We start from the raw sequence: 14,447 nt of genomic DNA on the forward strand, positions 1-14,447 counted from the left end.
GCTGCTTCATCCTACGGCGGCGGCTCGCAGGGGAAGGGCCGGCGCCGCCGCCCGCCGCCGCGCTCCGCGCCCGGAGCCTCATGGCCCCGCGGCCGGCGGCGAGCCGGGCCCCCGCGGCGGCACTGCCCGGGGCCGCCCAGCCCCCGGGAGCCCGGCGGGCGCGGGCACGGGCGCGGGCACGGGGATGGGCATGGGCATGGGCATGGGCATGGGCATGGGCATGGCCCCGGCCCCGGCCCCGAGCGGAGCGGAGCGGAGCGGAGCGGCTCCGCCGTGCGCCCGCCGAGGGAGCCCGGTGCCTCTCCCGGCGCCTCCCCCGCGCCGCCCGGCCAAGGCATCGGCGGGGGGCGGCGGGGGCGGGGGGGGCAGCGGAGGGCGGGCCGCGGCGGGGGGAAACCGCCCCCCGCCCGGGGACGGCGAGAGGGCAGCGGCAGCGGCAGCGGGAGCGCGCCCCGGGGGGCCGGGACTGGGAGGGGACCGGCCCGGGGCGGGGACCGGGACAGGGACCGGGAGCGGGACCGGGAGCGGGCGGGGGAGCGCACCCCGGGAGGCCGGGACTGGGAGGGGGCTGCCCCGGCCCGGGGATGGGGAGCGGGCAGGGGACCCCACCCCGGGGGGCCGGGACCGGGTGGGGACCGACCCAGGGCGGGGACCGGGAGCGGGCATGGGAGCGAACCCCGGGGGGCCGGGACCGGGACCAGGACCGGGACAGGGACAGGAACCTCACCCCGGGATGCCGGGACTGGGAGGGGGCTGCCCCGGCCCGGGGATGGGGAGCGGGCAGGGGACCCCACCCCGGGGGGCCGGGACCGGGTGGGGACCGAACCGGGGCGAGGATGGGGACCGGGACCGGGACCGGGACTGGGACCGTCCCAGGGGACCGCGACCCGGCGGGGGAGCCCACCTCGGGGTGCTGGGACCCGCACCGGGACTGTCCCGGGGCACCGGCACCGGGCAGGGGACCCCCACCCCGGGATGCCAGGACCTGGCGGGGACCGGGACCGGGCGAAGACAGCGACCGGGACCGCGCCGGGGAGCCCACCGCGGGGGTGCTGGGCAGGCACCGGCCCCCAGCCCCCCAGTGCGGGGCAGCTCAGCTCCCCGGTCCCGGAGGAGCCTTGGCCGGGAGCTGCCACCCGGCCCCGAGCAGCGGCAGAGCCCCAGGCCCCCGCAGCGCTGGGGTCACGGCAGCAGCCGCCACGGAGCTGTGGGTGCGCGGCCCACCCCGGGGACACGGGTGGTGGTCACCTGCCCCAGTGCCGGGACACCCCAAAACCCCGGGAGGTGCCAGCGAGCAGGCGCTGTGCCGCGGGGTCTTGCCCGCATCGCGCGCCTTCACCGTTCGCACCAGCGAAAGCCCTCGCTCTCCCTCTCGCTGCCTCCTCAGCTCTCTCGAACATTTTTGCAGCCCGTCGGAGGAGCTTATGACTCATGTGACCTTTCAAATAAGCCCTATAATATACCCACCTCTTAAATTAACAGTCTTTTCAGGGCTACGGGTGCGACAGGGCAGCGTATGATTTACCTGAGAGCGTGTGCTGCCACAGCTCTCATTTGTATGCGCTCACATGTAAATACTAGTTATTTACTCCCAAAACGCAAACAGAAAATTACGAAGGTTACCAAAACCTCAGGTATGGAGAAATTAAGAAGTGTGAAAAATAAGCAGCCGCCTCAACCTTCAATCACCTCTCCTTGTGCAGGCTCGTGAGGCAGGGCATGCCGATTGCAGCGCCGCGGCGTTTCTTCCCCGGCGCCCCGCCGCACGCGGTGTGCCCGCCGCAGCGGCTGCCCAGCCGTGGCTCACCCTGGCTTACTCCCCTGCTCGTTTCGGGCCCTTTGCCTCGTGCACGGCCGCAGCTCGGAGCGCAGGCTGGAGGCGGAGGCAGGCCTGCCCCGGCAATCCCGGCTGAGCACCAGCTCCTGCTTTTCCAGCGTTTCCACCCGGAGAGCGGCAGTGCTCAGCGGGCTGGGGGCCGGCGGCACTCTGACGGGGGCGAGGATGGGGACTCGGGGGTTGCGAGCAGGAGCGTCCACCCACGCCGAATCACAGGGCTGTTTTTCCGTGCAGTTTCTTTGAGGAGGGGTTGGAGTTGCCCAGTTCCTGTGACCGGCGTCGGCAGCGGCGCACGGCGGTCACGGCTCACGCCTTGGCGTCGCAGGCTGGACGCCAAGCAGGGCCCCCCACGCGTGGCTGCACCGCAGCGCTGCTCCCGAGTGACCCGGTGGGCACCGCGAAGGTAGCTCGGGGCGAGGCGCGGGGAGAGACCCCGGGACAGCTGCCTCAGCCTTGGCATTACGCCCCCTTGTCCTGCCGCCCCCGCCGCGCCCACCGCCTGTCACCCAGCTCCGGCAGCGCGTGGGGCAGAGCCTGACGCCAGCACCCTGCCCGGCCCCCGTCCTGCGCAGAGGCAGGCGTCCCGGGGAGGAGGCAGCGAAGATATCTCCCACCTACAGCGAAGGGGCTGCAAATTGCATTCCGAGTGGGGGATTTTGCAGCCTTAATTGTGTTATTTTAACATAGCGTGTGTAGGTGTGTGCAGAGTGCACATGTACCGTTTCCTAGGCTTTTAACAAAGCAAGCTCGAACAGCATCAAAGTCCGTGCCGGATCACGCTGGCCCTTGCAGCGGTTGGTGGCCGGGCACCCCTCGCCAAGCCCTGCACCCCTCCTGCCACGCGTTGCGTGGAGCAGCGGGTCCCAGGAACGAGCCTGGAGCTCTGCCCAGAGCAGCCACCCCAGGGGACACGCGGGGGGGTCACTAAGATTTGCAGCCAACGAGAACTTGGGGACCCTGCCATCCCGCTTTGCGGCCGACAAGAATCTGGGGAGCTTGCCACCCCCGCTCCGCAGCTCAGGCTTTGCAGCTCGGGCCGTGGAGGGCAGCGTGCGCCGGCGGTCACGGCCTGACGCCCTGCCCTGTGCAGCCCGGGCTCCTCAGCTCCGGCCCCGGTCACCCCTTGCTCTTCAGCGCCTTACCCGTCACCAGCTGCCCGCTCACAGATCTGGACCTTCAAGAGTTCGGCAAAGTGGAAACGAGTAACAGAAACCAGCTCACGCCGCAAAGATTGTACAACTTGTGCAAAAAGCCCGCTGTCCTTGCAGGCAAAAATGTCCTAAACCGAGATCTGTTAGGCTTTGTCCTTCCAAATCCAGCGATGAAAGCTCTGCTGCATTTAAATTGGCAAAGTGACAGGAAGTAAGGAGTCAGAAATAATCCCTAGCTGGATTAGGTTTTTTCCTTGAAGGAAGAGAGGCTCTGCTACAAGGCGAGTTTAGGTCATTAGCAATGCAGTGAGACGCCGAGCCCCAGCCTTGCCGAAACTACATTTCCCTGCTCCCGGGGGCTGCAAGGGGATGAGGACTCCAGAGCCTTTGGCACACGTGTTCATCCTTCCCCACTCCCACGAGGGGATTATTTATATCTGCACATGCTTTGGAAACGCTGGTTGCAATCTACTGGCTCTCAGCTCCAGCGGTGAGGCTGGCGTGTCCTCACCCGCCGCGCCGCTGAGTCCGGGGACGTTGTCCCGGCTGGGCCACGAGCGAGCGATGCCGTACGTGCCACCGGCCCGAGCGCGTGCAGCACGAGCTGGCTCACTCCGTGCGAGCTGCTGCGGTTGCCTACCAGCTCTGCAGCTCCCTGCTGGACTTCCGACAGTTCAGTGGCAATAAAAATAGCAGGGGAGAGAAACAGAAATCCATTCTTGTTAAGCCTCTTCACTCTGGGAGGATGCAGAGGGAGCGCAGGAGTGGCCGCGCACGGGCTAGCAAGCAGCGCGCAGCCTCTCGGGAGGCCCAGGTGAGCGCGCTTACAGCAGCCGCAGGCAAAAGTCCGCCTGACGTTGCCCACGCTTCCGCACGCACCGGCTGCACGCGCCGGCGTGCCCCACCACCGCATCTGCTGCTTCTTCTCGGCACCGATACCCTGGGTAGACAAAGGTCCAGGAGAGGGAAGGGGACGACGGGGGACAGCAAACGAGGGCACGGGGTGCTGCGTGCGGTTCAGCAGCTCCCCATCTCAGCGGCCCTGCCGGGGACATCCCGATCCCGATCCCGGGCTGCGGGAGGGAAGCCGAGGGAATCCCTTCCCCAAGGTCACACAAAGACCAGCCTCTACACGGAGCACGTCTGCATGGGATGGGGGGGGAAAGGCGGAAGATTATCAAAGGGATTCTATGAGGCAGTGGTACCACAGAAGTAATAAAAGAACAAATAGCAGGAGATTAAAAGGGATTTTGTAGTCCGAGTCCAGCCTGACCACGCTGAGCCACCATAAAAGGTTTGCTGCTGCTCCGACCCACGGCGATTTAATTGATTTGATTTAAATTCTTTGAAGAAGAAGTGGATAACGAATAATGAGGCAAACAGGGTTGCAATGCAAATGAAAGCGATGAACGATGGCTTCAGGGAGCCGGCTCTTGAAGGTCAGAGTCTAACGCAAAGCTGCTTCTGGTCACTCATTCAAACACTAATGAGGCTGTGTGCCTCCCGATGCCTTTGACGGATGGAGGGACGGCTCGGGAGGCAAACGCTGCGCTCGTGCCTGGCCTTTATTCTCCTCGCTCCAAGCGCATCATCCCCTCGCAGCGGCGGGGGGGATTTTACCTGGCGTGTCGTAGGCTCTTGGGTTTTCGCTGCCCGTGTTACGCTGGGTAAGCAGACTTCTTAATCGGGTTCTTCCAGATGCTCCGATGGAGACTCTAACTTCAGAATTAATTAACTTCACTATCAAAAGCTGACTCATTTGTCACAATGGCTTTGTCATTAGCTCCCATAATTAAGGAAAGTGTCACAAAACCAAATGTTTCACTTACACAAGCCAGGATAACTGAAGCTCAGAAGCATTTCCGACAGGCTGGGAATGGGCACGTCAGCGAAGCAGGGGAGGGGCTCGACCGACCCCCCGAAACCCCGCGCCGGGGCCGCGGGAGACCTCCCCGGCACGGCCCCGCAGCGCGACCCCTCCTGCAGCTCGCCCTGCTCCGTGCCCAGGCGCTGCGGGGAGCGGCAGCGGTGCCGGCAGCAGGGACAGACCAGGACTCTCCAGCCTGGAGGAGAGATGCCGGGGTACGCGGGCAGTGCCAGGGCCAGTCGAGCCCTGCAGTTTTCCCACCCCCGTGCGAATTGGGGTGGTCCCCGGTGGTCCCCAGCCACTCCAGGTGGGAGAGAGGAGGACAGCTTAGGCTTAGCTGAAGTCCCCAAAGGGAGACTCCCTGCGGGAGTTACAGGGACTGGGAACCTGCACCCATGGGGTGGTGGGAAGAGCATCTGCCACAGTGTTCATTAACTCATCTAATTAGCAATTAACTGAAGAGCCAAACAACCAACACCCTCCCTCCCCCTTGATCTATATCGGATCTTTAAGCACAGCCGCAGCTGCAGGTCTCCAGTCTTGGCCCTGCATTCAGGCAGGCTCCATTTGCTAATGCTCCCTAGCTGTGCAGATATGCATCTTTTTTACAGAAAAGCTGGAACATTTCAGCGTTTCCTGCTGGAACAGGGCTCGGCGGGGCCCCTCTGGGCCACCATGCAGCCAGAACCAGCTGCCGATTGCCGGGGATGCCGCGGCATGCCCAGCCTGCCGGCTCTCCCCCGCACGCCACCCGAGTCTCGCGGGCAAAGGAAGTCAAGCTCTCAAGGTTTCTTTAAAATTATATATTTTATTTTTTTCATACATGCAGCAAATAGAATAAAGAGTATATGCCCATCTAAAAGGTCTTTATGAGAATCTTTGACAACACACAGCAGGTAGTCTAGGATGTAGAAAAGTCATCACATACTTGCAGGTGAAATCAAATTCACAAACACAAACTGTTCAACAATAAACATTTTCTTTTTTTTTTTTTTTTTTTTTTCTCCTTGTTTTAATTGCCACTTTGAACGTGATCAGAAAGAAACAGCTTGGATGACACTTCCATGCATGGAGCAAGATGCTGGCCGCTGCTTCTGCTGTTGCAGGCTCGGTGGCTCACCTGCTTCTGCAAAAGCAGAGAAGCTGCACTCAGCACGAGTTCGTTCCACCCTCCAGATGTACGCCCTACTTTTTGAACAGTCCGATCCTTGCACTCTGCACTAGAAACCACGCTAGTTCTTTGCTTGTATTGGAGCTCCTGGGATTAACAATTATCAGAGCGTATCTACTGCCCGGAGCGCTCGCCCATCTTCCCATCTTTGAGACTACTTATATGGGTTGGCCACTCTGCAGACTCGCAGGTATGTCTTAAATGGATCAGCAACTCCTTTGGTGATGGCTCTCTTGCCAAGAGAAGGCTGCTCGGATGTCCAGCCAGGGGAGACCAGCGGCGGCAGCGGCAGCAGCAGCAGCAGCAGCAGCAGCAGCAGGTCCCCCTTGCCACGTGCAAACGGCATCGCAGCAGGGCAGTCCCCTAGCACGCGCTGGCTGCAGGGCAGCGACATTTGGGCCGTGCAGCCGCGCTGAGGGCCCTGGCACAGGCTCGCCCTGAACTGCTGCGTAACGGCTGGGTTGGGACCCGCTGTATCCTGCACAGCCACGTGCAGCTGCAGGACGGCAGAGCAGGAGCGGATCAGGGTTTCCAATCCCCCCCTCGCCTGCCCACAGCCTCACAGCTGCCAGGACCGGGCAACTCATGCTGAGCCCGAGCAGCCAGCCCCGGCTGTGCCGCTGGCTTCAGGCGGGTCCCTGCTCAGGCTCTCCTCCATCCCCGCTCTCCCGCTGTCCCCGTGTGCCACGCAAGCTCTCCCGCAGCGCTCCACCGCTGCAGGCACCCGGCAGCCTCCCCACCGCTGCCCTGCTCAAGCTGGGCTGCGCTTCAGACCAGGAATGCAGAAGGCCAAACAGCCGCAGTCCGCTCTCCTTTTCTTTGGCAAAATGTCCAAGCGAAAGACCAGGGCACGCCCCGGGAGCACCGGCATTTCCAGCCCTAACATCCCCGCAGTCAGGAATGGGAATCTGCTCCTGCACCAAGGTATCCTGGCGTATTTCCTCATGCCAGTGTTGGGAAAGAAATCCTTAGCCAGTGGGTAAACGCAAGCAGTTTTTTCTGCGCCTCCAGGAGCCTCAGCCCTCCCGCCCCACGTCTTCTCCGCGCAGCACGCGGTCTCCTTTGCAAAGGCCACGGTGCCCACCAGCCCCCGGCTGGGCGCAGGAGCCGTGCAGGTTCTGCTGCGCGGAGCAGCCAACGCAGCCCCGGCTGCAGCCACCGACCGGCAGCAAAGGGGCCAAAACAGCCCCTGGGGGGGCTGTCTCATCCATCCTGCCCCATGGGGAACCACCGGAGGAGCCTGAACCCCACTCACCTGCAGCGCTTAGGCGTAATCCAGCCCGGGACAAAGAGTCAGGACTTGCCATCCTTTGCGGGTGGGGTGACGGCATGTCCTGCCTCCTCGGTCCCTCCTCCCGCCTCACCTGGGGAGGTGCAGGGCTCTGGGTCCCACCCTGCCCACCCCACCGCAGCCAGCCTGCTCGGCGTGGGACACCGGACTTGCAGCTAAACCCCCTCCAGCACGCAGGCGAGCAGTCAGGGTGCACCCCGCCAGCCCCAGGGGATTTTTCTCTCCTCTGTAGCTGCAGGCTGAGATGCCTCCTCTGCTCCCCAGAGCATCCTTCTCCCGCCTCACCCGCCGCTCGCTCACACTGTCCCCTTGTCCCGCCGGCACTGCACTGCTGCACGCAGCGGTGCGTGCCCTGCGTGCTGGCAGTGCGCTCGTATCGTTTTTACTGGGCTTTATCCGTGCAGCAGAGCACGTGGGGACTGGCTAACGGGGCTCTCCTGAAGCCTCTCGGCTCTGAGCGTCTCCCCGAAGCACTGCTTTCCCCATCCAACAGCGAAGATTAAATCATCAAATTACAGCAAACTGTGAGTCAACCACTGTCACTCTGCCCTTCCTTGGAAGAGTTTGTACAAATCTCAACGTCTGCGCAGGGCCAGACGCATCCCATTTTACATTTCTCCACAGAAGCAGCAGGTCATCTGGAAATAAACCTTGACATAAGAGTTTGGCAAGCAGCAGAATGGACAACATCAGAAACGCTCAAGGTACGAGTCCTGCAAACGGGACCCAGCCTTTGCTAAGCTCTCCCTGGAGCATGGATCTGAACCCTGCAGATCCCAAAGATGCCACCGAGGCTGCCCGGCGGCATGGCCGAGCACGGCCACGGGCTGGCCCAGCTTCCGCGGGGCCCCGTGCGAGGCTGCCCGGCGGTTCAGCAGTGCCTGCTCCATGCAGAAGTGTCACGCCAACACCTACACAGAAGTCCCAAACAGAAAAGACATAACTCCCCCCACGGCAGCCCCTGCGTGTAACCACGGCCCCGGGGTGCCCCTTGGCACAGGAGACCTTATAGCAGCATCCTGGAGAGACCTGGGAGCACCTTCAGATACGGAAATGAGAAACACTCACCACTGAAGTAATTAATACTAATTCTGCAGCAAGAGGTTTGAAAGTTACGGTAACGCACGTGCTCTGAACACCAGCTGTGGGCTGCAGAGGATGGCGAGACGTCTTCTGAAACAAGTCCTGGAGTCACGAGGACCCTCACCAGAATGCAGCCCGCGCGCGAGGCTTCCCCGGGCTTCGTCTGATGCAGAGCGTCTCATAAACCCTCTCGGCAATCTGGCACAATTTGCAGTTTTTCTGGGTTTTTGTTTTGTTTCCTCCAGCCCAGGTCAGCACCTGAGACCATGGACTCGCAGCTCACACGCCCTGCACGCACAGGGCACTGCTGCCTGCAACTTAGGAACGGGGTGAGGACACCTGGCTGCCCGCTCCCTGGCAGGCAGGACACCAGCTTTAGCTTCTAGCAGCCTTTTTTCCTCAATGAATCATTAAAAGAAGAACGCAATTTCAAAAGGTAGAGTTTGATGTTTATAAAAGATCTACAAACCAGAGTTTCCTTTATAGGATTCCTCGTGGTTCATAAAATTCCACCCCCATTTTCCCCTATAGGCATGGAGTAATGTGTATTTACATCAGAATTGGTAGCGGTTCAGAAAATATGCATAGGGTTGGTTTTTTTTTGCAAACCAACCAAACTGGTGTGTAGTAAGAGAGGAATAACAGCCAGTGACTCTGAGGATGCTCACACTCAGGGCTCACCCTGCTGCGAACCCGACGGAGCGGGAGCGGCCACCCGGTTGCCGATGAGCAGCCCCTGCCTGCCCCTGCCTGCTCTGCCTGCCCCTGCCCTCCCCTGCCTGCCCTTGCTGTCCCCTGCCTACTCCTGCCTGCCCTTGCTCTCCCCTGCCTGCCCCTGCCTGCTCCTGCCCTCCCCTGCCTGCTCCTGCCTGCTCCTGCCCTCCCCTGCCTGCCCCTGCCCCTGCCCTCCCCTGCCTGCTCCTGCCCTCCCCTGCCTGCCCCTGCCTGCTCCTGCCCTCCCCTGCCTGCTCCTGCCTGCTCCTGCCCTCCCCTGCCTGCTCCTGCCTGCTCCTGCCCTCCCCTGCCTGCTCCTGCCCTCCCCTGCCTGCCCCTGCCTGCTCCTGCCCCTGCCCTCCCCTGCCTGCCCCTGCCCTCCCCTGCCTGCCCCTGCCTGCCCTTGCTCTCCCCTGCCTGCCCCTGACTGCTCCTGCCCTCCCCTGCCTGCTCTGCCTGCCCCTGCTCCTGCCCTCCCCTGCCTGCTCCTGCCCTCCCCTGCCTGCTCCTGCCCTCCCCTGCCTGCCCCTGCCTGCTCCTGCCTGCCCCTGCCCTCCCGCATGGCACCGCTGCTGCTGCTGCTGCTGCTGCTGCTGCTGCTGCTGCTGCACGCGCGGTGCGGTGCGGTGCGGCTCGGCCCTACGCACGGCTGCTGGAACTGTCTCTCCCGATTCAGAATTTTGGAAATGGTGCAGAAGTTCCTGGATTGCTGAATAAAACCCCCAGGAATTTTGGCTGAAATCAGGTTAAATAGAGATGCCTGTAAAATTAATGGGTTTTGAGCCTGAAAGGTAATAGCAGAGGGTGTAAAGTAGAAAAGTTACCTTTATAAATAGCCCTCAGTACAGCCCTTTTGTAGCGGGCATATTTTCAGTTGGTAAATTGTAAACCGAGAATATAAACGTGTTTTGTTTTGGTAGAATATTAATATCCTTTACAGAGCTGTTAAATTTCGACAGTGTCTGTGAAAAAACAGGAGAAAGATTTATGAGCGTGCTGACAGAGTGTATCAAAACTGCAAACTGTTCCAGATGTTAAAAAAAAAAAAAAAAAAAATCCCACCTTTCACTTAGAAAAAGATTTGCTCTGATTTACAAGAACTGCCATGGAATTCGTTTGGAGTCGTAATGCCTGAGTGTAGGAAAGGACGCGTGGCGAGGCGCAGGCTGGCGGGAGGCGAGGGAGGAAGACGGCTTCGGCGAGCCAGGCTGAGGGTATATACAATGCATTTAAAAATATATGTCTATAAGCAGACTTTTCCACACTGATCAAATGTATCCATGTCTTGAACAAAAGGCTCCTCTAAGACAAGCTCACAGCCATCGCAAGCTTCAGCACAACGGTTTAAGATATCAACCATGCTTAGCATTCAACAGAAACGATTTGTGAGTAGCTAGGGTCACTGGAATCTCAGCATCCGATTTCAAAAATTACAAAGACTGGCGCAATTTGGTATATTTCTGTTTAAAAACTCTATTAGTCACCACCAACTATAGTTCCTAGAAGTATTACTGTTAACTCGAACCCCAAACACCTCCAGCTAGGGGAAACCAAGCTAGCGAGTGACACAGACATAGAAAGGCCTCCTAAAACAAGCGGTCGGCGTGTTTCGCACGAGGGTATGCATGTCTGCGCTGCTAACCCCGGAAGACTAGTGTCGGTATGTACAAGGCGGTCTGGAGCTTCGGACTGCGAGGAGCGGGCGGGCGGCGGCCGCGCCGCACCTACACGTTAATGACAAACTCGGGGTTAGTGTAGGAGAATCCAGCAAACTCGTTCTGGTCCAAGTTCATGATGAAGAGTTTGTCCGTGGGCGTGAGCTCCACCGGCTGCCGGGTGAACTCTTTGTCGAAGTTGGAAGTGTCGCGTTTGTCCTTCTGTTAAAGGGAAAGCACAGAGTTAAAGGCGGCAAAGGGGGGGAGCGCGAGCGAGCGAGCGGCGGCAGCACCCCAGGGCGCTCGGCCGGGAGAGCTGTGCCGTCCCCAGGCTTCGTGCCCGGCGCTCGAGGTCTCCACGCCGGCTTCCAAAGCTGCCGCCGCCGAGGAATGCGCACCCAGACAGGCAGCGGCAGGCCCTGTACGACAGAAGCAACCCCGCGCCACGCGCAAGAACAGAAGAGCACCGGTTGAACGCGCTTCAAACGCACAACCGGACTGCGAAGGGACAGGAGGAGAGCACGGGGCGCCGGGGACGGCTGCGGTGCTCCCGGGCCGAGCGTCCGTCTGCTCCTGGCTGCTGCGAGAGAGAGCACCGGAGCGGTTTCTCAGCATGCAAAACCATCACTGCAAACAGAAGTTCACGATGCACAGGAGGAAGGAGCCTGGAGGAAGCAACACGCCTCGAAATGGAAGTAAGCAGTCAATACGATTTGAAAATCTGCACAAAATAATCAGCTGTAGGAGCTCCTTTTGCTTTAAGCTTGATTTTTAAAAATTATGCTATGATATAGTATTGATCGACACTGTTTTATTGATTTGAGGATGTGATTTGCTCCAGGGTTGCATATAGAAAACACACAGCAGTTCAAAACCTCAGAGAATGAAAATTCCACATAGGCAAACTTTCGTCATTTTAATTCCGTAAGAGCAACAACTTTGCAGCTACATCCAACCCAAGAAAAGACAAAAGAAAGTTATTGTCTCCATTAGCGCCGGTAACGCGCCATTGGCACGGCAGAGCCCGTCCGTCGGGAACGCTCGGGCCGTTGCTATAAATGGGTGTGCATCAGAGCCTGCCCGGTTAAGGCACGTTCTGGCTGCGGGAGGCTACGGTGCCTTGGCTGAGCGGGAGCCGGAGCACTGACGATACAATACCAGCACCCAGGATCCTGCATCAGCAAAGAAAGCCCGCGGAGGGACGACCCACGCCCTGCAGCCGGGAACCTGCTCTGCTCAGCTGCTTGCGAAAGCAAGCAGGGAGAGGCGGCTTTCCCCATCCCTTCTTCCGTGTCTCTACGCAGGAGCTTAAACGAGCCGGGAGCGCGGTCATTCGCAGTCCTCGCCCGGCGTTTCCAGCTGCCTGCAGAGGCTGCGCGCAGGGCGCGGGGCTGGGGTGCTGCCGGGGGTGCTGGCTGGGGGACCCGCAGCGTCGCCCCGGGGCCGGACGAGCCTCACCGGGGAGCACCGCGCTTTGCACCGCTTCTTCATCTTAAGTGTTCAAAAAACGGGCAGAGGTGGCACTTGGGGACATGGTTCAGTCTGGTCTGCCCTTGACTGGCTTAGTGTGGGCTTGGTAGTGTAGGTTAATGGTTGGACTGGATGATCTTAAAGGGCTTTTCCAACCTAAACGATTCAATGATTCTGTGATTCTATGATTCATTTTCGCCGACTCCATGCTGGGGGTGACCTTCTCCTGACGTGACACCGGCAGGACCCTGTCACAGATTTGGTGCCTTGCAGAAACCTGCAAAACGGAAACGGTCTTTTTTTTTGTTGTTTTTCCAGACTCTGCCTTTGAACCGAGGGCCCCACAGTGCCAGGAGCTTGCCTGCGGCTCTGCTATGACGGGAGATTTCCGACTCTGGCTTATTTTGTCAGCTGGTGGCAGAGGGCCCGGAGGGGCAACTGCGGGGGACCCCTTGCCGCTCCACCACCGGACACGTGCGTGCCACCGGCGGGCGATACGTGTCCTCACCGCAGCACCTCTCCTCCCCCTGGCCGCCGCTGTCCGGGGATGCTGGGGCAGAGCCATCGGCACCTTTGCGCCTCAGGCAGGAGCACGGCCAGAGTACGGCCAAGAGCCAGGTCCTCCCGGCCCTCCTCCTGCCATCCCCGCCAGGCGGGGAGCACCGCATCACAGCTGCGGCCGGATCGAGCCCCGACGCCGGCAACGGACCAGGATCTCCGTGGCCGCTCGGAGACTCCGCTCGCCGCAGGAGGCATCCCGTGGGGACGGCTTTTGCCGGGGGAAGACCAGAGAGCAAAGAGAGCCGAGGGCGGCTGAGAGGAGACGAGGCGGGAAGAAAAACAGGGCTGGAGCTCAAGGAATGAAGAGACAAAAGCCAGAAGAGCCAGGAGGCGGCTGTGCCGTCAAGCCAGCGAGGCTTCGAGCACGCAGCGGTGCTCGTGGCACCGGTGTCCCGGGTGCCTGCGGGTCCCAGCCTGTCCCCGAGCCGTTGCTGGGTCTTCACCTCCGTTTTTGGGCAAGTGACACCCGGGCGCCGGCACAGTGCCTGCAGGGCTCCTCTCCCCAGCACGGAGAAGGAAGAAGCGGCGGATTTGGGGGCACAGAGCAGGAGTAGGGAAGGGCAGACAGGGTGAAGGAGCTGACTTCAGGTGCAGAGTTCTGCCAGGCGAAGGGCGAAGCGGTTGAAATGCCAGCGTGAGCCCACCTCGATGGAAGGCAGCGTCCCCGCTAGCTGCCGTGGAGCTATGGAAGAGCAGAGGCCATTTGGAAGCGGTGGCAAAGGGGCTCTTGCAGCCCCAGCACGTGCAGAAGGAAGGAGCTGCCGGTGGCACCAGGCTCCTGCCCCGCTCCCGGAGGGATGCTGAGCCGACCACGTGGTTCCTGAAGGCCACATCCGCCCGAGCCAACGTGTGCCAAGACAGCACCATCCTACCGAGCCAGGAGCTTCTCCCGAGCAGGAATGCTGCGGGATGCTGCAAAGGGGAATGAAACGTCCACATCTGCTGCCGGTGCAAATTGCCACTGCGGTCCCCAGCCCTTCGGAGCGGCCTCTGCTGATGGCACCAGAGAGGGCGAGCACTCAGCCTGGGAGCCCTCGGGTGAGCAAGGCCTCCTGCTGCTTTTCAGTGGCAGAACACTCTGGCGAAGGCTGCGCTGTGCCTGGGAGGGGGCTCAGGGCAGCCCCCCACCCCTGCAGGGGCTCGGCAGCAAGGCGCAGCACCAGGAGAGCTCAGCTGTGAGCACAGCAAAGTGGGGTTTGCTGATGTCTTACCTTGAATTTTGTCTGAAGCTGGTGGCAATTTGGCCTCTGTCAGAGATGATGAATAGCCTGGGAGCAGGTAGGGAACGGCTACGTGGATCTGGTAAACAGAGAGAGGGGAAGGCAGGGGAGGTTCAAGGCTGCAAATGCCTCCAGCAAAGGGCTAATTGACGCTGGGAGGTGTCGAGGAGCACGGGAGGGACGTGGCAGAGGCACCCTGGGCTCCCGCACGCCCAGGGCAGCATGCCTGCAGGGCATGTCTGGCCCACAACAGCACCGGTGCCTGGACCGCGGAGGACGGCCATCCTCCCGGCCACCGCCGCCGAGCCCCGTCCCCATGGCAGAGCTCCGGGGCCGCGCAGCCGGAGGAAGCCGGGGAGCGGCTCGTGCCGGCGCAGTCGGTGCTGCCGTTCGGTGCCTTTCAGAACGATCCCGCAGAGTTCAGAAC

General features: G+C 61.0%; 1 protein-coding gene across 1 annotated transcript in view; it reads right to left on the reverse strand.

The window, feature by feature from the left end:
* Window positions 1–10,838: 10,838 nt before the first annotated feature.
* Window positions 10,839–14,447, reverse strand: part of PRKCB (protein kinase C beta) — a 137,147-nt gene continuing 133,538 nt past the window's right edge. Inside the window, exon 17 of the mRNA XM_075719236.1 lies at window positions 10,839–10,991. Coding sequence (XP_075575351.1) covers window positions 10,839–10,991 — 153 coding nt within the window. The remainder of the gene's footprint in view (window positions 10,992–14,447) is intronic.

The sequence above is a fragment of the Pelecanus crispus genome, chromosome 11 (genome assembly GCF_030463565.1).
Source record: "Pelecanus crispus isolate bPelCri1 chromosome 11, bPelCri1.pri, whole genome shotgun sequence".
In the NCBI taxonomy this organism is placed as follows: Eukaryota; Metazoa; Chordata; class Aves; order Pelecaniformes; family Pelecanidae; genus Pelecanus; species Pelecanus crispus.